Source organism: Colobus angolensis, unplaced genomic scaffold (assembly GCF_000951035.1).
Source record: "Colobus angolensis palliatus isolate OR3802 unplaced genomic scaffold, Cang.pa_1.0 Scaffold44, whole genome shotgun sequence".
In the NCBI taxonomy this organism is placed as follows: Eukaryota; Metazoa; Chordata; class Mammalia; order Primates; family Cercopithecidae; genus Colobus; species Colobus angolensis.
The window spans coordinates 5,490,298-5,516,238 of NW_012117821.1; the positions used below are offsets into that span (position 1 = coordinate 5,490,298).

The 25,941-nt window shown below is 52.6% G+C and overlaps 1 protein-coding gene across 1 annotated transcript; it reads left to right on the top strand.

Moving 5' to 3' along the window:
* The first annotated feature begins 1,066 nt into the window (after positions 1-1,066).
* ITPRIP (inositol 1,4,5-trisphosphate receptor interacting protein) lies at positions 1,067-25,718 on the top strand. Its single transcript, XM_011957329.1, is given in 3 exon segments — positions 1,067-1,312; positions 23,495-25,130; positions 25,133-25,718. Coding segments are annotated over 2 exon segments (1,647 nt in total). The 5' UTR covers positions 1,067-1,312; positions 23,495-23,507; the 3' UTR covers positions 25,157-25,718.
* Positions 25,719-25,941: the final 223 nt, after the last annotated feature.

Here is a 25,941-nt window from a genome sequence, read left to right on the forward strand (position 1 = left end):
CAATTTCCCCAATGTGCCTTCACTGGCATTTGGTGCCCCCCAAAGCCGCTTAATGTAGAATTCATTCAAACCCTTCTCTGCCTTTTCCACTGATTGTGGGATTTGGCTAGGTCAAAAGGAAGACAGTAGAAGTTACGGATTTCATAAACTATTAAGCTCGACCAGAACGCTGCTGCTGCTGCTCCTCCAGGCCTCAGTTCTCTATGTTTCTAACACAGGGGTGGTAACACTTGATCTACCGATCTACCGTCACAACAGTAACCAGAAACTTCCGCGCCTGTCCAGTGGAGCATTCGGTCACCGTTCTCCTTTGTGCCCGGTTAATCCCGGAGAAAAGCAACCATGCATCTGAGTATCATAAAAGTCGGGCGCGGTGGCTGACGCCTGTAATCCCAGGCGCTTCGGGAGACCGCGGTGGGCTGATCACCTGAGGTAGGGAGTTCGAGACCTGCCTGACCAACATGGAGAAACCCCTTCTCTACTAAAAATACAAAATTAGCCGGGCGTGGTGGCGCATGCCTGTAATCCCAGCTACTCGGGAGGCTGAGGCAGAAGAATCGCTTGAACCCGGGAGACGGAGGTTGCAGTGAGCGGAGATAGCGCCACCATTGCACTCCAGCCTGGGCAACAAGAGCGAAACTCCTTCTAAAAAAAAAAGAGTTATTTTAATCCTTTCAAGCTGCAAAAGAGAAAAAGGCTGGCGTTATGTCTAGAGTTATATTTTCCTCCAAGAGACTAAATAGGTGGCCCCATGAATTCCGCCACTTGTAAAACACGCCGCAGAAAACTCTCCCAGACTTGTAAGGACTTAACTCCTTCCGCTCCGCTGCTTAGAACGACTTTTAAGGGCGTCCTCTCCGGGCCCCTGTCCACTCGCTCCAGTTTACTCCAGTGGCCTGATTCCGTCTCTCCCAGTCACTCTCCAGTTCTGCCGTGCCGGGGGAGTTTCTGGGGTCTCATTGGGCAGATCTTCCTGGCGGACCCTGGGCCCAACCACCAAAACCCACACGGTCCTCCTTAACGAGCTTCCGCGGCCGCGAGTAGAGGCGGGTGTTTCGTTCTTATGAGGAGGAAAAAGTTTTTGTGACATCCAGGAAATGAGTAACTCTGAAGTCCTGTAGAGCCGGCCGCTGTAGGCCCGAAGGCGGGAGCCAGCGGGGGCATCGCCGCTCGCGCCTCTCTAAGTGCCAGGCCACAAGCTCCGCCGCAGCCGCCTACAAACTGCGGCACCCCGGCCCCCGACCCGCGCGCAAAGCCTGTGCTGGAGCAGTCCTCCCGCGGCGGGGATCGGGACCGGGGACCCAGGCCAATCGTAAGTCCCGGGGCAGCCTAGTGTACTAAAGGTAGAAGGGCGCGATGGAGACCTCGAGCTCGGAGGAGCTGTGCCGGAGATGGCTGCCGGGAGTGGGGGCGCAGGAGGGTGTGCGGATCGCGGGCGCCTGCCCGGCCCCCGGGTGGGGGCTGACTTTGGAGACCCCCTTAAAGCGCGCATGCCCAGGCGGGCGCATTGTCTCCCCGTGGTCATGCGTCTCGTTCCCGCCGTGCGGGGGGATGCGTCGCGGGCGCTCGCTCCATCTAGGCTGCGGGCAGTTCCTTCTCTAGGCGCGCAGAGCCTCGGAGCCCAGAGCGGGATCACATTTTTGTTTGTAGTGCCCAGGTGACCCGTTACTTCTCACGTCTGAGCAGAGCGCTACCGCAGAAAGAAAAGCGGGGTGGCCCTGCTCATTTGCTGCCCCCTTTTCCCCTTCCCCTTCCCTCCCTTCCTGTAAGGGAGGAATGGGAGTGAAGTTTGTTTTTTCTCGGTTCCTGGTAGTGAAGTTAGGGGGCTGCTTCAGGCCAGATAAAGTCCCCGGCGCTTCCTCTTTCGGGACTATTAGTGGACCAGACCTCACGCTGTGCAGACTTGCTCTTGAGGCTGCAAATAACTGTGCCACTTCACCCCTAACCCCACCCTCAACCCCATCCCTGTGACTTCGCCATTCTGGCTGCCAGGTGAAGACTCTAGGAGTTCCGGGGCCGGATTCCCCATCCAAAACTCTTTCTCTTTAAAAAAAATAAAAATAAAAAATTGCCGCCGACCAGGAAGGTAAAATATTCTACGGAACCAGGCAGGGACCTCATTTTGCCTTTTGCCCTTCTCCTGGTGTGAGAAAAGCACCATTTCACAACTAGCAGAGTACCAGATATTGGTCTCATTTCACAAATAGTAGAGTACTAGATACTGGTCGCCATCCGGACTCTGGTCTTTTGGATCTAAATTGGGGTCACGTTCTATTTTCTTGTTTTTTTGTTGGATATGACCCAGGGCTCTTGCCTTTTACAAACCGAGTCTATCTGACTGCCAGCTAAAGTTCATCTGTGGTTGGTGCAGTTTTAGGCCCAGGTTAGCCCTGAAAATAGATTATCAGAAAAGTGGATTACTGTCTTTCCCCCTTATGAGAACAGAATAGACTGTGTTTTTGAGTCCTCTCTCCAGCCCACGTGCCTAAGTGGCTTTCATTGTTTGCTAATTCCATGTGTGTTGCTGCTGCTCCAGGCCATTCTGCCTTCAGATTTTCTCCACTTGTGGGTAACCATGAAGTAGTTACACTGACTCTCTGCTCTCCCTGGGTACATTCTTCTCATGCTCGGTAAATCTACATTTTACATAAGATAAAGTAAGCATGTGAAATTATAGCTATCTGTTTGGCAACAAAAGGAACGCAGTTTTCGGTTTTGTTTTTTGCATGGCTCAGTTCCCAAGCTTAACTTTTCCCTTTGGCATCCTGAGGTTGGGGTCCTGAGGTTGTATTTTCCTTTCACAGCTGTCAGCAGAGACAGGTGGCCATCAACAGGAAAGAGGCTGGGCTGGGTGGCTCATGCCTGTCTTCCCAGCACTTTGGGAGACTGAGATGGGAGGATTGCTTGAGCCCAGGAGTTCGAGGCTTAGAGCTGGGATCATTTGGTTGGAGCTAGGATCATGCCACTGCACTCCATCCGGGTGACAGTTGAGACCCTGTCTTTCACCTACCCCCCCACGCCCTGCTGCCCCCACCCCCAAAAATAATAACTGGGCAGGAGAAGGTGCTTTCAGAGTCCAAGACTCAGGTTCCATATTTGGAGTGGAGAGTCCGCCCCAGCAGGGATGAGGTGGCACAGCAGCCTGTGGGGCTTTAATGGAGAATCTGCTTGGGAGGGGTGGGTGCTCCAAGTGTTCTGGGAGCTGAGAAGGACTTTATTATGGATGACACCGGCCATCCTGGACCCTTCTCTTATCTAGTCTTGCTGGGGAGGAGTACAGAGCCACGAGGATGCTGAGAACTGTTCATGATAACCTCCAGGACTGCTGCTAGCCTATTCAGTCCTTCGCATGAATTAGAATAAGGTGCTCCGTCTTGGCAAGAGGATGGGACTTGATGCTTCTTAGAAATACTGGCCTTATTTGAGTGGACATAGCCAAGCCATGTAGCTGGGCAAGTGACATGTGAGCTGGATTTATCCTCACCCCTCAGCCAGGTGCCTTGAGCAGTACACTGCTTGGCCCACCATTCACAGCAGCCCTGATAAACAACCACTATTTAGGGCTTAACATTGGCCAGGCTTTTTTTTTCCCCCCCAAAAGTACTTAGCCTGTATTAACTCATTTAATCCTCACAGTAGCCCTATGAGTTAGGTATTGTTAACTCCATTTTACAGATGAGGAAACTGAGGCACAGGGATGTTAAGTGTTCCGGAGCCTGGAAGGTGAGTCTCAATCACTGGACATTCAGAAGCAACTTAAGCTTAAACAGCTAATTTAATTGGGAACCCTCGTGGGAAAGGGGGAAGAACAGTTGCCTTTTTCTTTCTTTTTCAAAGGAGGAAATACCTGTTCTCAGCCCAGGTGGAGGAAGGAGGGGAAATTCATCTGGCAGGAGGAAGAGGAGGAAAGAAAAAGGCAAGCTGGGCCTTGATGACTGATGGGGAGCCTGGCCCAAGAATCAAGTGACTTTCCTTAATCTCTGGGCGGTGTGAGGTGGCAGATCCAGTTTGGGGCCTGGCATGAGGGTGATGAGTAAGTGCCCCTAGGTGTGGCTCACAGGGAAACAGCGGTGGCTGCACGCAGGGTCCTGATCTAGGCAGACAGCGAGTGGAAGGAGGTGAGACCACTGTCCTGACCTTCCAAACCCCTGATCCCCATCTGTGGTCTCTTGCTTCCTTGTTGAAGTCCTGTTCACCCACAAATGCCCTTCCCAAGTTCGTCCAGGAACCCTTCCTGAAACTCCATTTCACAGCTCCATGTACATGATCGCTTAGTTTCCACACCGTACAGCTGAGCGCTTAATTAGCTGGAACCGAGCATTTCACTACGCCCTGTCAATAGGCACTTAAACAAAATAGGCTTCTCATCAGTGAGGAAGTCAAGATGCCTCCTGGGAGGGGCCAGCTGGTGCCCAGCAGATTGCTCAGAGGGTGGTGTTTACCTGGATCACGTCACCTGTCCCAGGGGATGGCTCTTAGCTGTGCCCACTCAGAAACCCGATTTCCATAATTTTCAGAGTGGTTTGGACTCAAGCTACTGATTCACCCTGAGAAAGCTCCCAGAAGTGGGTGTACGAGTCAGAATGCTGGTTTATTAATTTGCAAGGAGACTTTGCAAACATCACACTGACTGAATGTCGTCTCTTCCCTGTGTCCTGGACAAGCCATATGGGAAACCAAAGACCAGAAGGTGGACTGCGCTTATCAAAGCTGGAGTCAGAACCAGGCAGGAGGACCATGGGGTGGGGGCGAGGGGCAGTGATGTCCAGTAGCGCAGGGCTTTGTCTACCTCTGCGGCCCTCTCACCAGCAGAAAGATACCTGCCAGGTAGACTGGATACTCAGGTCAGCCTGGCTGTGGGCATCTCCTTGGCCAGTGCCTCAAGGGCATTATTTCCCTGAGAAATCCTGGTATCATTTCTCCCTTTCCTCTTTCATAATGTAGTAATTGTTTTATTTTATTTACCTATTTGTTTAGTGCTTTGCAAGCGTTAGCTCCCAGAGACATAGATTTGCATGTGTGTAAATTCAGTAACTACTGTACAATCTCAGGGTTGTAGAGCCAGGCAATGAGAGTAAATGCTATATGCAAATCAAGAGGATGATCAGGTAACCTGGATGGATCAATAGAAAGCCAAGCATAGAGCAAGGACACATGATCCCTAATCAGCATGGAGGCTGGGCCAAGGCTGGCCAGTTATTGCATGCCGTGTGTAGGCCAGGGGGTAACGCATTCCTATAGCAGTGCCTGCTTTGGCTGCCTCAGGCAACCTGCCCTGCTCAGCTGACCTCTTTGGATTTAAAGGGCTCTTTCTGGTCTCTGTCCAGGACCTCCACGGCTCGTCTTTAGTGAGCCGCATCTCCAGGTGCCCAAAACCAAGGAGGTGTGACTGCATGGGCTTTGAAGTGGGGCAGACTTGAGTTGAATCCTGGCTCCACCACTCAGTTGTTGGGCGTTCTCAGTAGTTGGGCAGGTGCCTTGATTTTTCAAGTCTCGGTAACATCATCAGTAAAATGGGGATGACCTTCAGGGCTGTGGGGAGGGTTGAGCCAGACAATGCGCAGAAGGCATTGAGCACTGTGCTTGGTGCAGACTGGAAATCTGGCCAGTGTGCGCTCTTCGGGACAGCAGAGGTCAATTGGAGGTCTGCATTCTCTGCCGACTTGGGCCCCAACTTTCCCATCAGGTCACTGCTCCCTCCTCTGAGGTCTGGACAAAGGACAAGGCTGTAGGGGCCTAGACTGTCCTAGACAGGGAGGACATCTATCCTCGACGGGGAGGACATCTATCCTCGATGGGGAGGACATCTATCCTCGACGGGGAGGACATCTATCCTCAGTGCTCTTTCCAGCAGTTTGTTTGGAGCTGCTCGTCCTGATCTTTTGGCTGACTCTGGCAGAGGGAAAGTCAGATTTGAGGCCTGAGCTCTAACAGGCATCCAGAGAGGAAGGAAGGGTGAGGAGCTCTTCTGGGAGAGGAAAGGGGTCATTTGGGAGTGCCCAAGAGGCCTGCAGACCCCTCCTCAACAGTTTAGGACCTGTGACATTTTCCCACAGAGAGTACATCCCCCCTCTATCCGTTAGGCTCACCCCGTGACATCAGTGAAATGGAAGCACCCTGCAGGTGACATCACTGTTGCTCAGGGCAACGCCTCCACCCTAAGATGGATGGGGAGGTGAAAAATCGGCCTCAAGTGTAAGACGCATGTTGAAGGGAAGAGACATAGAAGGTGTAACGTTCACAGGTATGTTTCTCAGAGGCTGGGGAGAGGATGGGCCCAGTTAGTGGGAGGGTGAAGAGAGGAGGGAGGCGCTGCAGTTTCAGATCTGGGCTGTGTCTGTTGGTGGTGTGTCTTTAGGCCTTGGGTCAGAGAGCCCAGTGCTGACAGCTGCCGTCTCCTTCAGTTCTCTGAGCGAGACTCCTTAGGGGGCCTCCTGCAGCCTGGATCCGTAAGGAGGGTTAGGGGAAGGGCAGGCTAGAGCAGTGTTGGGGCCATCAGAAAAGTGACTTTCTATTCTTCAGCCTCCCCACAAAAGACAGTGAGAAATAGGATGCTCACATCCTTATTACAGGGGCCTCATTGATCAAGCAGCCATTGTGCATCTATGTTATGCACGGCCCATGCCAGGGATTCAGTGGCCTCGTGGAGCTTTATGATGAAATGCACATGGAGAGGAAGAGTGTATGGAATCCACTGCCCCAAGAGGCAGGACCAACTGGAGATAGGAATCCATCTCACAGTTCACCTCACTCAGCTTAGCATTCCCTGTGGAATTGTAGATGAGTTAAACTAAATTCATGGAACGCTTTCAGTTGGATGTGCTTGAGATACACTTGCTAATTTGGGAGTGGAGTCAGAGGGGGCAGCCATGGATGTCCACCTTGTCCCTGGGATGGTGCTGTTTACAAAGCTGAGGTCACTCAGCAGTTCTGATGCTCTTAACTTGGTGACCTGTGGTTTCTGCCACATCTTATCTGGTGATGCCTGCTGCTCCTCCTAAGCAAGGGCTACCAAACATCAGCACAGGAGACGAAGGAGGCAGGAAAGGGAGGACTCCCTGCCCTGAAGAAAGATAAAAAACTAGATGATATAGTAGGTCTCTCTCTAGTTGTTTCAGGAATCGCCTTGTCCTTCCATTTGAAGGCGCCTGATTAAAGTTTTTGTTTTGTGCAACTAGGCATAATTTCAGGTGCTTTTCTGATGTCCAGGGTATCAGTGGCTAAAGTCATTGCCCTAATTCTTGTATGCACCTAGCTTTTTCAGGTCTATAAATGAAAATTAGAGTATCATTAACCTGCAGATTATGATTCTATTTACAAATCTGGTCCTGAATCCACCGTTATGGATATGACATTGTTCATATAAGTAGAATGGCCTTGTGAAAAAAAATAATGGCTTCATTTACTGATCAAAGCCCCATTTTAGGGGTTTATACGTATTTATTTCTCCTCCTCACAACAGGCCTTCAAGGTGGGTATTATCCTAGTTTTACAGGTGAAAAAACAGACTCAGAGGGACTTGCCCCAAACGGAAAACAACAGAGAAGAGATTCGAACTTAGATTTGCTCTCTCCCAGATCCTTAGGCTCTTTCTCCCACCTCAGGCATCTGGACACCGTAGCCCAGAAAACATACAGATGGCATAAAGAATCCCACAAAGTTTAAGTGTCAAAACTGAGAAGACAGCAAGCAGACCACCAACTCCAGGCCTGAGCCTGCTGGTCCCTTCCTGCTGTGACTCACTCTGATATTAGCAGACCTAGTGAACTTCGGAGACTCCTGCCAAGAGATTCTGTGAGTGTGGCCTGAGCTATCTGAGGATGAAAGGAAGGAAAGGCTTTCCCTTCCAGCACTCAGTTTTCTTTTCTGTTTAATGGGCACAGTAACAACCAGTTCCTGATAATATTCAGAGCATTTTGCAATCCTCTGCTGGAAGTCCCTAGGAAAAATACGAAGCCCCACAATTATCAAATGACTCACTTCCAGGTGCATAACACAGTGGGACGCTCACTGCCTGGGAAGAGGGGCTCAGCTTGGATGCTACCCTGGGCTGCTACTGCTTTCTCTCCTTTCATTTCCCTGAAGCTGATGCAGGAGTCCCCCCAACCTTCGCCCCCTCCTCCTGTATCAAAGCAGCAGGGAAGGTGTTATTATTTTGGCCCTGCCCGCTGGTGCAAAAGCATGTGCTCATAACATACTGTTCTCATGGGAGCCGGCTTCAATAGCCTCTTAGCCGCCATCGGGGACCCGCCTGAAGTTTATGAACGCGTCCTTTGTTTGCTGAGACTTTGTTCCAAAGTTCCCAAGAAGGCAGGGGTGCCGCATGCCTGGGCTGGAGGGTAGGAGAGCAGGGGCTGCTTGGATCCTATCCCTGTGTGCTGCCCCAAAATGTCCCTCATGTACTCATGCCACTTCCTGATGTTTCACCCCAACACATACCTACCTGCCAGTGTCAAGAGAGCCGTCACACCCTTTTTTGCAGAGAAGGCTTTCCATTCCTTTTATCTCAAATAACCCAGGCCACACTCACAGAATCTTGGTAGAAGGAGTCTCATAAGTTCATTAGGTTTAACTCCCTACTTCATAGCCACATTTCATCTAGATTGTCACCTACCCTCCCCTAAACAGTCCAGGCTAGGGAAGTCCATAGGTACATGCCTAATGTTTCACAGATGCCAGCTCACTGAGCAACACAACTCATGGCTTCATGGGAAGATTATAGGCTTGAAAGTCAGATAGGTTTGGATTCAAATCCTGGCTCTATGATGTTGGTGGGTGGCCTCACCTCTATGACTCAGTTTCCTTTTCTGTAAAATGGAGATAAGTGCCTGCTTCAGAGGTTTAATGTGAGAATGATACATGTAAAGCATTGTTGCACAATGCTTAAGCCTCAATAAATGCGATGCAGTAGTTGTAATTTATTAAACCCTCCCGTGGTGTGTCAGGGTGCTGAGGCTTGTCCAGTTTTCTCCTGAAAGAAGAATTACTTCTCGGCTCCTTCTCTTACCCTGTAATCCTCTGTTTATCATCCATTTCTACAGGAAGCTTGAGCAAGAAAGGAGATGTCCACAGCAAGGCAGCTGAGGGTCAGACAAACGTGTCAGGGTTCATTCCTGGGCCATTTTCTAAACGTTGGCAGTGAGTCCGCCTACAGTTAGATGAAGGCCAGTCCAGACCAAACGAGGCTGCAGCCATCTCTGTCTCCAGGGCTACGTCTGGAAGGGATTTTGCTTACATTTTCCAAGGCACTTACACTGTTAGCACTTTGCTTTTCTGACTGCAGCGTGCCTCCCAGGAAGAAAGAACATAGAAGTTACTTTATCCAGAGCTTTCCACTTCACTCCAGGAATTTCAAATTCCTGCTCCTGGGAGTAAAGGCAGTGAGGTTCTTATCCCAATCCTAACTCCATTCATGTATTCAGCAAGCATTCATCATTATAGCATCTACCCTCTTCCAATGCTGGGTACTCAGAACCTAATGGAAGAGCTGCCAGTGTCAATGATGCCAGATTGGAGGAGCAAAGGGGGGTGCTGCTGACCTTCCTACGTCTCCAAACTTCCTCCTCTTCCTCTGTGTCAGCTCCTGGGGCCTTTAGAAGACAAGGAGGTGGAGGAGACAATTTAGTCATACTCCCCAGGCTTCTGGAGGAGCTGCAGGGATGTCGTTCACCCACTTCTTCCTCAACATGCAACCATGACGATTTAACAAATCCAGAGGGAGACCTGACCATAGCACCAGTACCAGTGCCAACAGCAGTATCATTTACCAAGCCCTGCTGAGTGACTGTGAGATGGTCCACAAGGCTGTACATTGGACACTATTGCCATAGCAAGTGGTAGAGCCGAGATTCAAACCCAGGCCATCAGATTGCAGAGTTTGACTCCTTAGCAATGGTTCTCTAAGCCTCTGCAAACTGTTAAGCTCTTTTTAGCTGATGAGCTTTGGGCTGTTTCTTTCTCCATGACCTTAGGAGTGGAAATGAGCTCATGTGAACTTGATACTATCAGTGGCTGTTTGCTGCCCACCTCAGTCTGACTGATGCACATATGAGTGTGGGTCCATGCATTCAGGAGGCGTTATTTGGACACCTGCTGGGTGCCAGCACAGCCTCGGTGGAGCACCCGCATCACACCTTATGCTGTGTCCCTGTGGCTAGAAAATGATATCATAGTAGGGTTGTTTTGTTCAATTCGCAGGGAGCGTGACTCTGAGTTGTCATAGGTAATTCTGGGAGCAATTTTGCTAACTGTTCCTAGCCTTTCCATGTGGGCCCTCTGCTTTCCAGAGAGGAGGAGGACTGGTTTGCTCTGACTAACTGGTGTGGGAGGGTTGGCAGAGGCCCGGCTCTATTGTTCAGCCCAGATCCCTGCAGCAGAGCATAAGCAAAGACGCTCTTAATTTTTTTACAGCTGGGTTGGCCTCCCCTTTGTCTTTGTGTCTGTTACTGTTCCCCTTTATTGAGATGAAAGGGGTTTTTAGATCTTTTCAGGGAGAGTGCGTGTGTGTGTGTGTGTGTGTGTGTGTGTGTGTGTGTGTGTATGCGTACAGGAGGCCCACAGCGCTTCCCTTCGTCTCCCCTCCCCGCCCTCCCCAGCCCAGCTGGGGCCCAGGCTTTGTGTCAGGTACCGCCTAAGCTGCAGGGGACTGGGGTAGAAGAACAGTCTGGGATTTCTTTCGCTGTATGGGGCCCAGAATCTCAGGAAGCCAGGACGTGGGTAAGAGACCAGTGGGGTGGGGAGGCTGTGGTGGGGAACAAGCCTTTCCGAGGCCATGGACAAGGCCTTGGGGCGTTCATCCTCCCCCATCTCCTAGAGGCAGGGTGTCTTTCTAAGCTGGGCTCTCTTTGTTCCCATCCAGGGGTCAAAAGGAAGGTGGCTGCTGGGTGCTGGCCCTTTATTTAATTCCATCCATCCTAGTTTCTTGGTGAAAGGGGGAAAGTGGGAGGGGGCTGGGAGTGGCCAAAGGGAGGGCTTTGTTCCCTTTTTGTTTTCCTTTGTGTTTACTCCTGGGTTCTGTTCCAGTCCCTTCCCCTTTCCATTGAGTCAGTGTGGCTGCTGTTGTGCGGAGCCTGCGTCTACGCGTGCAGCCTCCCCTCCCTGCCCCACCGAGAAAGTGTGGTTTTACCTGAACGTTTGTGGCTCTGCTTGGACGCTGGGGGTGTGTAGATCATGGGGTGGAGAGAGAGAAAGGGGACGACTCTTGGGAACTCTGGCATGTCCTGCCCTGAGGTGGGTATTCACGCTCTCTCCAAACCAGCACCCTGTGGGTGAGATGCAACCACAGGGCTACAGGAAATTCGGAGGAATACGAGCCCAGACCAAGCCAATGTAGGACAACAGGAAGTGGTGAGGGCGCATTGCTGGGACTGTGATTCAGGCATAGAAACCGGAGGTGGGAATCCTGGTGGCCAAGGGAGACCTTCCCCCGCAGGCTGGCTGTGGGAGACGCATCCTTCCTGCCCGTGGCGGCCATTTGTGGGGAGCTTTCTTGTGAAAGCAGTGCCTCCAGTGCGTGGTGTCAGCTGTGGGCCCCCAGGATAGTGTGTGTCCTTAGCATGGAGCACAGGCCTATGCCAGTTGCTCAGAGGAATGCAAAGACAAACAGGACCCTGCCCCTGCCCTGGGGGAGCTCACAGTGAGGAAGGTGACGGGGCAAGACAAGGACAGAGGCAGCCGTCGGGCACACCAGGGTGACACGGGGCCTGGAGCCAGGCTGTTGTGCAACCTTGGGCACATTGCCCCACCTCTCAGCGCCTTGGGCTCCTGCCAGGGACGTGAGGCTGATGGCCCCCTCCCCTGGGGTTGCTGCGTGGGTTAAATGCAATAACTCAAGGATAGAGACACGTGGGACCAGCCACGGTTGGGTGCCTGCTGTGTGCCCGTGCATCTACAGAACCACCTGACCTACATGAGGGGCCTGGCTGCGCTTAATGAGGCCTATTTCCTATGTCCCGCTCCCTCCCTGTTCTTCTATCCCTTAGAAGAAAGGGATTTGTCTTCGGATCCTGGAAGGCTCCTTGGAAGTGGTTTCTGAGATGGGCTTGCTGTGAAGTCAGTTGGGTAGGGTTTTGGCCAGCACAGAGGTCAAGCATGGATGTTTCCAGGAACGGTGGGGAGGTGCAGGAGGTGTCTGGGGGACAGGAGATGATCTGAAGTGGCCAGGCCAGGCAGAGAGGGAAACGAGAGGACTTCTGAGGCTGGTTGGGCCAGGCCTTGAACATTCTTAAGGCACTGACTTGTGTCCCATGGAAACAAGACTCTATTGAAATGGGGAGGGGAGATGTGCAGGGTTGGGGAGCTAACTGGGGGTTTTGGGGTGTTAGGGAGAGCTCAGACGAGCTGACCCCAAAGGGCTCTGCTGGCCAGTATGTGAGAGAGATTCCATTTCACATGGAATCCCTGGGCTTTGGTGCAGAGCAAAGGCCAGATCAGAGGTGGCTGGGGAGACTGGAGATACTCCAGCAAAGAGGAAGGTCAGCAAGGGGAGCTGGCTGGGAGAGAGGAGGGTGCATCGCAATTTGAGACTGCAGTAGTCTCCTGAGGTGGCCATAACAAGTTGCCACACACCGGGAGGGCTTAAGACAGCAGGCATTTATTTTCACAGTTCTGGAGGCCAGGATCAAGGTATCAGGGCCACACTGCCTCCGGATACCCTAGAGGAGAGTCCCTCTTTGCCTCTTCCAGCTCTTGTTGGCTCAGGTGACCCTCAGCGGTGGCAGCATCACTCCCATCCCGGCCTCCATCTCCCCTCATCTCTCCTCTGTCTCTCTCTTTCCTGTCACTTCATAAGGATACTTGTCATTGGATTTAAGGCCCACCCAGGTAATCCAGGATGATCTCATCTCAAGATCCTTAATTTAATCACATCTGCAAAGACCCTTTTCCCAAATTAGGTCATATTCATAGGGGCTGGGGATTAGCGCAAGGACGTATATTTTGAGGGCTGTCATTCAACCCACACAGTTGAATGTATCTGAGATGCCTTGGAGGGGATGGGTGGGAGAAAAGGAGGTGTGGGCCAGAGCTCAGGGGTTGCAGGGGAGCCCCCTCCTTGTCTCTGCCACTGTTTTACTCCTTGTAATCTCTTCTCACTGTCCTCTCCACAACCCAGCCATAGAGATCAGGCCTTTGTCTGTCTGTCTGTCTGTCCCAAGATGCTGTGATTTCTGTGATGTCCCGCTGGGGGAGGCAGGCAGATTGGCTGGACGGAGGGGCACTCCGTCCTTCCTGGGAGAGGATGGCTTCCCTGCCTTCTCCTGCCTTCTCCATCTGCTCAGCCGGCGGAGGAGCGGGAACAGGAAGGATGTGGCTCGCCCACTCAGAGTCGGCAGAGTCCAGCCCTCTGTCCTTCCTGTGCCTCTGCTGGCTGGCAGACCACCCCCATGACCCAGTCCTGAGGATAGAGTTGGCATCCTGGTGACTTTTTGAAACCGCTCCCTCTTCTGAGAGTGGGCCTTCAGAGCACTTAATGCTTTGGACGGGTGTGAGCAGCACCTCCTGTGAGTGTAGCCCACATGTTCACATGCAGACAACAGAGGCCCGCTGGAGCAAACAAGGCAGCTCCTGCCCTGTGTGTCCTTCCCCACCGGCTCGGTGGTAGGGCCACCTCAGGTGGGCACTGGGCTGGAGCTCTCTCCTCTCTGCTGTCTGTCTTGCTGCCCCACCTCACCAAGGTCCAGACTGACCCCTGGGTGCTTCTGAGCCCAGCATCCCACTCAGTCAATCTGGGCTCTCCCCTGGGTTAGGGAGGGACAGTCAGGGTTCCTGGGGCCCACAGACCTTACTCTAATACCAAGTGCTCCTTAGTGCGGCACCATTAGGCCTTTTGGCTTAGGTGAGCCTCTGCTGTCCGCATGTGCACACACTGGCTGGACTCAGGGGGTGCCCGGTCCCACCCACCCAAAGCATTAAGTGTCCTCAAGACTCACTCTTGGAAGAGGGAGGGACTTAAAAAAAGTTACCAGGATGCCAACCCAACAAAGCCTCTTTCTCTTTTCTTCTAGTCCTTGCAGAGGCCGTGGGGAAGGAAGAAAATCTACTCTGGCATTTACACTAAGCTCCTACAAGACCTGGCACAGAGTCAGCCCTCATAAGTGCTGGTTAGGATTATTCCAAGTGTGATTGCTGGGGCCAACGAGGAGGCACAGGAGTAGAGTCAGGCCTAGGTTTGGGGAGAAAGGTGGAGCCGGTATTTCAGGGAGTCATGGACTCAGAGGAAATAGTGGGTTTGCTGAGTAGTTGCTGATGGGGTAGGAGTAAGGAGAGTCCCGGGTTAGGGGTTACCTTGAGGAACTCTTCATGGGGGTTGCAGACCAGAGCCCACAGGCTCTGGTTGGCCACTAACATATTTTATTTCATTTTCTCTTCTTTTCAAGACAGGGTGTCACTGTGTCACCCAAGTTGGAGTACAGTGGCACTATTTCAGCTCACTGTGACCCCCGCCTCCTAGGCTCAAGCCATCCTCCCACCTAAGCCTCCTGAGTAGCTAGGACCACAGGCATGGGTCACCACGCCCAGCTAATTTTTTTATATTTTTGGTAGAGATGGGGCTTCACCATGTTGCCAAGGCTGGTCTCGAACTCCTGAGCTCAGGCGATCCATCTGTCTCAGCCTTCCATAGTGCTGGGAATTACAGGTGTGAGCCACTGCACCCAGTGTTGCTCACATGGTTTTTAAAGAATTTTTGAAATAGCAGCCAACATTTAAAAATGAGAGGATTTTGATAAAGTCCAGATTAGTGGCTTTTCTTAGGGAAAAAAAGATCTTGCCATTCCGGGTGCACAGAATGTGTGGCACGGGGATTCACTCCTTCAGACGAAGCATGTGCCGTCCAGTTGACCAGTGTCCCCTCCTCTCACTGTCTACTGTAGCCCCGCTGCGGGCTGGCCCTCCCAGAGACTTGATTTTACAACCCAGGTCCTCGAGACAGGTGTCTGGAGAGAGGAACAGAAGGAGCCCAGTGGCCACAGGCTGGCAGGTCTGGGGAAGGTGAGCTGGCCAACATGATGGTCCTGCTCAGTGGGAGAGGGGTCAGGTGACTGCACGGGGTCAGGGCTGCAAGGATGCCGAGAAGAGGAAGCGCGGCAAGCCCAGAACTGCAAACGCACCCTTTCCACCTACTTTCTCAATGATTTTTTGTTGGTCCTCTTCCTTCCTCTTTCCTCATTTCCTTTATTTGCCTGTCCCTCCCTCCCCTTCCAGGGCCCAGCCTCCAGCCCCAGTCTGCTCAACTGCCCCCCTATATTCCCTCTTCTGTCCCCATTTGGAGTGCAAGTGAAGAGGGACCCAGCCAGAGATGCCCTGGTGGGAGCAGCTCTGAGGCCTTGCACTTGCTGGGATAAGGCCTTTCTCCTCTCCCACTGTCCTGGAAGGATGGGAGCCAATCAGGCAGAGCAGTGACACATTCAGAGCCAGTGTTACTGAGCCATTTGTGCTGTGTCCTCTGTCCTGAGTTAGGCAACAAGGAGGGAGTTGGTGGAGACATGTCACTCCCACAGCTCTATCTGCCTCCAGCCACCTCCTCCCAATGTACGATAACTCAGCTCCTACTTCCATGTTGGGAGCCTGCAGTGTGCCCAGCCCCGTGGTACCCTGGGGATTGCAGGAGAACATTCAGCTTCTTGACCATGCTGGAACTGTAGGTAGGAACGCAGGGACTGGTGGGTGACATAGTAAAGAGCAGGAAGGTGACCTGACCTGCAGGAGTTCCAGGAAGGGCAAGATAGGCCAGATCCAGGGACAAGCTCCTGGAGAAGGGGCCCTGAGCTGGCCTTGTGCTTTGGGAAGCTGGTGTCACTCCAGCGTGTGGCATGAGCCCTGCTAGAGAGAAGCACAGAATCTGGGGGAAGACAAGTAGACTGGGCCATGGGAGGAGAGTTTCATGATAGCTCAGACCGCCTGCCCATGGGTTCCAAACTCTAAAATCAAGACTCAGGATAGAGCTCATGCTCCTTCCTCATAGTCCGGTTTTTCTAAGGCCTGGGAAGCTCAGGGGACAGCTGACCTGGATAGTTTTGGTGGTCACCACTGACAATGATGCTGCAGAGGTGCCCCCAGGCAGGGGAAGAGAAGGGACTCATTCAGTTTTCCATCAGTCCCTTCAGGGGGTGGAAGGAGACCAGAGGGAGGGGCAGACTCAGCCTAGGTGCTGCTCACATTCAGTCATGCACTGCAGACTCAGAAATCCTAGAGGCCACCCAGTGACCTTCCCAGAACATCAGTCTCTTCATCTGTAAGAGTTTTAATGCGACTACCTAAATGAGGTTGTGACAGTTAAATGACAAAACACATGCAGAGTACTTAGCATCCTGCCTGGTATCGGGCACCTGCTTCCTAAATGGCTGGTCATGAAAACATCTCACCTTTCACCACCCTTCCCCTGTTCCGTGCTGGAATCACTGCCAGGTGCTCCCTGGGAGGGTCCACGGGGTGATGCCCAGCCTGCCTCTTCCACTCCACCCGCCCTCCAGGCCTCGCGGGTCTCCTCTTGAGGCCCAGTTTCTACCTCTGTAAAATAAAGAAACCCAAATTCAACTCTGTATTCCGACTTGCTTAAATTTTTGGCTTGATTTTCCCCCAACAACTGTGTACCTCATAAGCTGGGGCTGAGAAACTGCAGCACAAGGCCAGGATACAGTAAGGAGTCGAGCCCAAACTCATGGCAGTCTGGGTCTCCCTTGGCTCCTTCTTTCTTGGAGGACCCAGAACCTAGACAATGAAAGGGACCCAAGTCACCCCCAAGGCCTGGGCTGAAAGTGCCCTCCCCTGCCGTCAGCCAGTCCTTTATTCCATTTCGTAAAGGAAACCTATCAGCTGCTCCTTTTGGCTCTGAACGTGACGCCAGGGCCAGGCCTTCTTTTGCTGTTGTAATTAGCAGAGCTAATTGCATCTGTCAGGCTGCGTGCTGGGCAAGCCCTTGGCAATTTCCAGGATGTGGGCTGCTGCAACACTGCAGGAGCCCCACCCTCCTACCCAGAGGATGCCTGATTTGGGAAGGGATGGTTCTCAGACATGAGCGGGCATTAGAATGACCTAGAGGGCTTGTTGAGACACAGATGCTGGGCCCCAGCCGTGGAATTTCTGATCAGCAGGTCTGAGGTTGCCTGTGAAAATCTGCATTTCTAACAAGTTGCCAGGTGGCACTGTTGCTGCTAAGCAGGTTGAGAACCACTGTCCCAGAGGGAATACTGGGCGGCCAAGAAAATGGGTCCTGGAAAGTAGGTGGAAAGGGTGCATTTGCGGCTCTGGGCTTGCCACGCTTCCTCTTCTTCTCGGCATCCTTGCAACCCTGACCCCTGCTGCTTAAGGCTACGGTCAGCCAACTCTCGGTGGGAGGAGGTGGGCAGTGGGGCAAAAGCAGTGTGATGAACAAGTTGTGGGGCCGGACACAGGCTCCTACTATTCCTGGTTGGTTGTAGGAATTCTGTCTGGACGGAGAGGAGGAGGTGAAAGTGGAGCCAAGGGGTTGCACACCGACATCTCCCCAACAGGTGAGGGCAGGGAGAGTGCCAGACAAGGAGAGGCCCTCAGAGAACAGGAAGGAAGCTCCCTCCCTTCTCTGCATTTTGCAGCCTGTAGCTCAAGTGCCTTTTGTGCCCCACATCTCATTCTGTCTGGGGACTCCATACGTAGTGGCTGTCTACCTTCCCACGTGGATTGTAATGCTTTTGCTACCAAGGGTCAGGCCATACTCATCATTGCAGGCTCTGAAGCGTCCAGCATGTTCCTCGAACTCAGTATGTGCTCCGTACATGTAGCACAGTGGAAAAACTTGAACTTTGCTGGCAAAGACAGAGAGAATGAGCTTGAATCTCAGCCAAGCTATGGCTTTTCTAGTCCTGTGGCTAGAAAATGACTTCCTCTCTTGGGCTTTGGTTAACCCATCTGCAAAACAGGGATGGCACCCACCTCTTAGAAGGTTACAGTGGTCAGTGTGTGCAGTGCCCAGTACATCCTAGTGAGGACTTGAGAAAGGGGAGAGCTATGGCTGTTAGACAATGCTTTGTGGTGTTTATTGGATTAAGCGATGGTAGGGAGTGCTGCCCAGGAGTGAGGGACCTCAGTGAAGGAAGGAAGCCGTCTTGGATTTCCCCCAGGGTCTTGGCTTCTGGCCAGCCTCGGAGTAAGGGTCTGAGTAAACCACTGGTCCTTGCCAGCCACCTGCAGCCCTCTGTCCGGGCCACCCAGAAGCTTCCGTCTTCCCTCAGCCCCTGTCGCCCCGTGACCCCAGCATTGCCAGGCTAATTTTAGCTGTGAACTGCATGGGCTGCCCCTCTCTGAGGACAAGGGCGGAGGTGGAGAGGAATTCAGCAGGCTTCCTGCCGGCTTCCTGGCAAGCAGACAGAAAAAAACCCGCCAAGTGACACAGGTTTATTCTCAAAGCCAAATCCACCGGCTGATGTCTCAGACCACAGGTGTGGGAGAGCCTGGTAGAGGTGAGAACTTTGGGCCAAGGCAGAGGTGGACATCCTTGGAACTGGGAGTAGGGGACTCTTTGGGGAGGCATGTGCTGGTATGTGCAAGTACATGCACACACATATACACATATCCATGGTTTGTGAGAGGCTCCTCACTACCCGTCCTGTCTCTGAATGTCAGAATGCCCTGCTTCCTTCCCTTTTGTGGAGAAGTCAACTCTATACAATATTTGAAGGGATTTATTCTGAACCCATCTGAGTGCCCAAGGCGTGAGGCACAGTCCCAAGAGATCCTGAAAACATGTGCCCCAGACAGTTGGGTTACAGCTTAATGTTACACATTTTAAGGGGACAGAAGTTACAGGCAGGCCAGGTGCTCACACCGTAATCCCAGCACTTTGGGAGGCCGAGGCAGGCAGATCACTTGAGGTCAGGAGTTCGAGACCAGCCTGGTCAACAATGGTGAAAACCTGTCTCTACTGGAAACACAAAAATTAGCTGGGCATGGTGAGGCACACCTGTAGTCCCAGCTACTCAGGAGGCTGAGGCAGGAGAATTGCTTGAACCTGGGAGGTGGAGGTTGCAGTGAGCTGAGATCACTCCACTGCACTCTAGCCTGGGTAACAGAATGAGACTTACTCCCCCAGCTCCCCCCCGCCACACACACACACACAAAAACAGAAGTTACAGGCAGACATTCATCAATGCTTGTGTAAGGAATATGTTAGTTTGGTGTGGAAAGATGGGACAACTTGAAGTGAGGGCAAGGAGTGACTTCCTGGTCACAGGTGGATTCAAAGATTTTCTGACTGACAGTTGGTTGAATGAGTTAAGTAAGTTATTATCTAAAGACCTGGAATCAGTAGAAAGGAGTGTCTGGGATAAGGGACATGGAGACCACGGTTCTTACTATGTAGATGAAGTCCCAGGAAGTGGGTTTCAGAGAGAGGAGATGGTACATGTCTGTCAGACCTAAAAAGGTGCCAGACTCTTAGTTAATCTCTCCTGGATCAGGAAGAGACCTGGAAAGGGAAGGAAATTCTGTACAGAATATAGATTTTCCCGACAATAGACAGCTTTGCAGGGCCATTTCAAAATATGTCCAAGAAATTATATTTTGGGGTAAAATACTTTGATTTCTTTCAGGGCCTGCTATCTCATATGATGCTATATTGCGTTGAAATTCGGTATCTTATTGCTACAGAGTCTGTTTTGTCACTCTTAGGATCTCTGTTTTAATGTTAATGCTGGTCAGTTGTGCCTGAATTCCAGAGGGAGGAGGGTATAACAGGGTTTGTCAGCTCCTCCTTCCCATCATGGCATGAACTAGTTTTTAAGGTTTATTTTGGAATCCCCTTGGCCTGCAGGAGGTTCTTCTGACCCCTGGGGTCCCCAGGGCCGTGTTTCTATGACTGGGTTTGGGAGGAGGAAGGAGCAAAGGCTTCAAACTGAGCCCCATCTAGTGGGCCCTGAGCGGCCACAGCCCTATTCTCTGCCTCAGCCTGTCCTGTCCCATAGGGTGCTGCAGACAGAGCCAGCCTGTGCAGAGTTTAACGAGGAGCCAAATGACAGCTGGGATCTGATCCGGGGAAGTGGGAAGATGGTTTATGTCAGAAAGTGAGTCAGAGGGAACCCCTAACCTGTAGGAGGATCCCAGGCTCTGAAGTCTTCTCCCCTTCGCTGGGGGCCAGGGCGGACTCAGGGGTGTGCCAAGAAAGAGAAATAGCAGCGGAACATCTTGTGCTTTCAGAGCACTTTTGAGCGTGTGTTTACTCCCTGCGCCTGGGGCTCGGGCAGGGCTGCTGTGCTCAGCAGGTGAGAAAGCAGAAGCAGGTGGATGCTGAGGAGAAGGAGCCTGCCCTGTGCCAGGCACGGTGCTAAGCACCCAAGGTATATGATCTCACTCGCCTTTCCCAACATCCCTGTGAAGGAGGGAGTGTTATTAATTCCTTCTCACAGGGAAAGCGTGGGAGCGCAGAAGCTGCGTGATCCACTCATAGTCACTCAAGGTTAGAACACAGGTCTACTGGGTCTACAGCCCAGGCCCCCTTTCCTTGCAGTCCTTCCCCGGGCTGGTGCCCTGTTTCCCTGGTGCTTCTGTTGAGTCTTGTCTGTAATCCTACAATTATCAGTGCTACTATTCGCTGCCTACCTCCTGCCAAAGTTCCTTGTAGGGGCGTCTGCAGCGCACTCCACCCTGAACCCCAGCAGGCAGGGTCATCTGCGTATTTCCATCCCATCACAGTTTCTTTTATAAGAAAACTTGCTCAGGGGCAAGCGTGTTGCTGAGTGCTTTACATGCATTATTTCGTTTAAGCTTTATAACAGCAGATATGATTATTCTCATGTTGCAGGTGAAGAAACTGAGGTTCTGAGAAGTGGAGTGACTTGTTCGAAGTCACCTCCAGCAGGTGCACATACTGGGTTCTGAGCCAGTCTGTCTCCTCTCGAGTCTATCCTCTTTTCCCCTTGCACACAGAGTTGGTCCCTTTAGTTGGTTTGGAGTTCTGAACCTTGCCTGCACCAATACAAGGAGGCTCTTACAGCTCTTCCTCCTCTGGCAGGAATGAGGATGTAGCAAGTAGCACCGTGAAGCGTGGTGTAGACACAGGGAGGGTTCCCAACCATAGGGCTTGGCCACAGCCCCACTCCCCTGTTCGTGGCATCCAGCCCTGAGTTGACACGGAACTTGGGTAGGTGGTTGTCTGGACTATTACTGTGACTGGTGAAGGCCCATTGTGTCCAAAGGTGGCTGCCTGTGATCCAGGTGCCTTGAAGGACCCTAAAACCCCCCCCCAATTATCTCCTAACTGGCTGCTGCCTGATATTCTGCTATGAGCACTCTCCACCTTTGTGTTAACATTCTCACCATGTTAATCACCCAGCCTCGCAGTTAGTTATGCCTTGGACCCTCCCTGGCAAAACTTTCTGTTGATGTTTGTCGAATGTAGAAACCAAGCTGACCTGTTTCTGCCACTATCCAGCAAGCTGCTCCTTGGCTTGGGGAAGGAAAGCTGGCTCGCTGCCCCCTGCACTTTTTCCTTACCCCACCCACCTTGCAGTGTGACTTCCTCCACTTTATCCTGTCCCCGCTTTCCTCCTCCAGTGGAAACCTGTAAGCGCTTCAGAGCTCACCTCTGAGGCCCACACTGAGAATCCTCAGGGTGGAGGACGGACCTTCTCCACTCGCCAACCCTTTTAGTTCCTGCAGACCTGTCCAGTTGTGTATGGGGTGGAATGTCTGAGTCACATCTGAGCAGCAAGCTTTGTCTAGGCGTGACCAGCAGCCAACTCAGTCCGTCTCCATCCTGCCACTTGCTAGGGACAACCTGCGGAGGTATCTACCTGGAAACAAATCCCTGTCCTAGGCACCATTAGGACAAGAATTTCATTGTGCAAATTCCAGGTCAGGGGCTCAAGCCAAAGGGAATGGGGCTCAGGCTGGCACAGTAGCTCCTATCAGCCAGTGCTGGCGTGCACCAGGGCATGGTACGAAGAGCCCTGTGCTCTCAACAACCTCAGGACCTCAACTGATTTGCATTTGGCCATTTGCTTCCTTCACGGAGGTCCCAAGCGAGGAGGGGGGTAGTTTAAGTGTGGAAATAGCAGATTGTTAAGTCCCAGGGTTCCTGCTGAGGAAAGGAGAGGGTGTAAGTAAGGCTTGCAGCATAAGAGAGTGCCTCTCAGATTTTTATACGGATGGTATGAAAATGTGGATTCCGATTCAGTAGGTGTGGGTGGGGCCGAGATTCTGCACTTCTGACAAGCTCCCAGGAGATACTGCAGCTGCTGGTCCATGAACCACACTTTGATTTGCAAAGATTGTAGGGATTAGCCTTTCTCCAAAAGTCACTTGAGGCTTAAAAATTCACTTATCCTAGGGGAAAAGGGTGCCTCCTTTCACAGCTAAGAAGTCAGATTTAAAGTTCAGATGCCTGGTGAGAAGAAACTAGTGACTCTTTGCTCTCTGGTCATCACCAATATTGTCCTGGGGAAAGACAAAAGCCAGGAGAGTGTGTCTGAATTTGGGGTAAGCTCTTCCACGTCAGAAGGAGATGTTTAAGAAGAGGAGGATAAGGGCTCCAATCTACTTCCGAAAGTTATTGTTCAGTGAACATGTGCTATGCACTGGTCACTCGGCCATGCAGTTTGCAGGTATCATTGCATCTATCAGTACCGTGACCCTGTGAGATACTATTGCTTTCCCCTTGTGCAGTAAGGAAACCAGGGCTCAGAGAGGTGTGTTAACATGCCCAGGGTCACACAGCTATTCAGTTAACAGTGCTGGTTTGGAACCTAGCCCTTTCTCCCTTAACCACTAGGCTTTACTGTATTGCAGGAAGATGACATTCACTTGGGAGAGAAGGGGATATTTTATTCAGGACTATTTTGATTTCAAGTGGTGGAAAGGCCACTCAAACTGACTTAAAAAGGGTTTCTTTAGTATGACTAAAGAGCTCAGACAGCAATGCCTTCAAGCAGAGCTGAGTGTGGGGAGGGGGGGTTCTGCTTTCCTCTATGTTGGTGTCTTTCTTAGGCAGGATCCCTTTGCGAGAGCCCACTGCAGGTATAATCCTGTTCCCTCAGCAACCTAGCAACAGGATGAGTTTTTCTTCCCATTGGGCCCAACACACCCTACATCTGTCTCTCAGTGGTCCGAATTGGATCAAATGCTCACCCCAGAACCAATCGCTCTAGCTGTAGCTGGGTGGCAGAATGTCTGATTGTCTTGGGCCTGGGTTTTGAGCCCATCCCAGGAGCTTGGAGGTGGGTATATCCTCGCCCTGGCCATAAGGACTTGTAGGAGAAAAGGGTTGGTCCCCAGGAACAGTGCCGTGCTGCTGCCATCCAGGAATGTCTGGGTAGGACAAAAACAGATGTCTACCCCAGGGTAGGCCTTTGGGGCTCTTCCATGGCTAGACTGAAGCTCCTGAGGCAGCCGTAGGGAGCTCTCGACGGCTTAGGTGGGAAAACTAAGACCTTAATCAGCCCTGAGGGGCTGAGGTTAGTGCGGGGTCCAGGGACGAAGTGGCATTGAGGGAGGTTTGGTATAACCATCTGTCTCCCTCTGTTCCCAGGAAAGCTCCAACCATGGCCATGGGGCTGTTCCGCGTGTGTCTGGTGGTGGTGACGGCCATCATCAACCATCCACTGCTGTTCCCGCGGGAGAACGCCACGGTCCCTGAGAACGAGGAGGAGATCATCCGCAAGATGCAGGCGCACCAGGAGAAGCTGCAACTGGAGCAGCTGCGCCTAGAGGAGGAGGTGGCTCGGCTGGCGGCCGAGAAGGAGGCACTGGAGCAGGTGGCGGAGGAAGGCAGGCAGCAGAATGAGACACGTGTGACATGGGACCTCTGGAGCACCCTCTGCATGATCCTCTTCCTGATGATCGAGGTGTGGCGGCAGGACCACCAGGAGGGGCCCTCACCTGAGTGCCTGGGCGGTGAGGAGGATGAGCTGCCTGGGCTGGGGGGCGCCCCCTTGCAGGGCCTTACCCTGCCCAACAAGGCCACGCTTGGCCACTTTTATGAGCGCTGCATCCGGGGGGCCACAGCCGATGCAGCCCGTACCCGGGAGTTCCTGGAAGGCTTCGTAGATGACTTGCTGGAAGCCCTGAGGAGCCTCTGCAACCGGGACACCGACATGGAGGTGGAGGACTTCATCGGCGTGGACAGCATGTATGAGAACTGGCAGGTGGACAGGCCGCTGCTGTGCCACCTTTTTGTGCCCTTCACACCCCCTGAGCCCTACCGCTTCCACCCAGAACTCTGGTGCTCCAGCCGCTCAGTGCCCCTGGATCGCCAGGGCTATGGCCAGATCAAAGTGGTCCGCGCTGACGGGGACACACTGAGCTGCATCTGTGGCAAGACCAAGCTTGGGGAAGACATGCTGTGTCTCCTGCATGGCAGGAACAGCATGGCGCCTCCCTGCGGCGACATGGAGAACCTGCTGTGTGCCACCGATTCCCTGTACCTGGACACGATGCAAGTCATGAAGTGGTTTCAGACGGCCCTCACCAGAGCCTGGCACGGCATCGCCCACAAGTACGAGTTCGACCTGGCCTTTGGCCAGCTGGACAGCCCGGGGTCCCTGAAGATCAAGTTCCGTTCAGGAAAGTTCATGCCCTTCAACTTGATTCCTGTGATCCAGTGTGATGAGTCGGACCTGTACTTTGTCTCCCACCTTCCCAGGGAGCCCTCTGAGGGCACCCCAGCCTCCAGCACAGACTGGCTCCTGTCCTTTGCCGTCTACGAGCGACACTTCCTCAGGACGACACTGAAGGCGCTGCCCGAGGGCGCCTGCCACCTCAGCTGCCTGCAGATAGCCTCCTTCCTGCTTTCCAAGCAGAGCCGCCTGACCGGCCCCAGCGGGCTCAGCAGCTACCACCTGAAGACCGCCCTGCTGCATCTCCTACTCCTCCGGCAGGCGGCCGACTGGAAGGCGGGGCAGCTGGACGCTCGTCTGCACGAGTTGCTCTGCTTCCTGGAGAAGAGCTTGCTGGAGAAGAAGCTCCACCATTTCTTCATCGGCAACCGCAAGGTGCCTGAGGCCATGGGACTCCCGGAGGCCGTGCTCAGGGCCGAGCCCCTCAACCTCTTCCGTCCCTTCGTCCTGCAACGAAGTCTTTACCGTAAGACACTGGACTCCTTCTATGAGATGCTCAAGAATGCCCCAGCGCTCATTAGCGAGTATTCCCTACATGTCCCCTCAGACCACGCCAGCCTACCCCAAAAAGCTGACGTCTTATAGAGCATGTGGGACCCTCGAGCTAAGATGAGGGCATCCCTCACATTCACACCCCTGGTGGCATCTGCCAGCCCTGTTCCGGGGACAAGGCGGGCTTTCGTGGGAGCCGTGCTCAGCCTGCCAGGAAGCCAAGCCCTACAGTACAGAGGAAACAGAATTTCAGCGGGAAGCTGGTTTGCTTTCACACCATTGGGATCTGTTGGTAAAGCTGTTATTTGGGTTTAGGGACTGATCCCTTGCAGTTTACTTCTGGATCACCATGAATGGCCAAGATGGTGGAACATGCTGTGGACCCTGAGTTAGAGACAATGCAAATGTTGGATTGGGTGTAATTCTTTTTGCATCCCAGATCCAGTCTGTACTTGAATATGAGCAGAGGATCTACAAGAATGCTGACAGGGAACCGTGTTAAGACCCAGCACCCCTATTCCCAGGAGCCCCTGGCCTGACCATCTTGCAGCCAAAGCACTAACAGGGACAGGTATGGGAATGTCCAACTTTGATCCACATCTTGCACAATAGTGGTCCCGCCATGGCTGCCACTTTTTTATACTATTTGGAGAAAAGACCTTGTATAAATTCCAGGCCCGAGTGACTAACGTCTCTGTCCCACGGAAATGGGTACTTGGTGGCATAGAGAAACCCAGCCACTTTTCCAGCTACACTTCTCACTCAGGTGCACCTCCTTCTGCTGTCCTTTCCCCAACGTACTGGATCCCAAGCATGGTGGGTGTCATTTGCCACACTGGATGCCAGCTTAGCAGCCCTGCACCTCTCT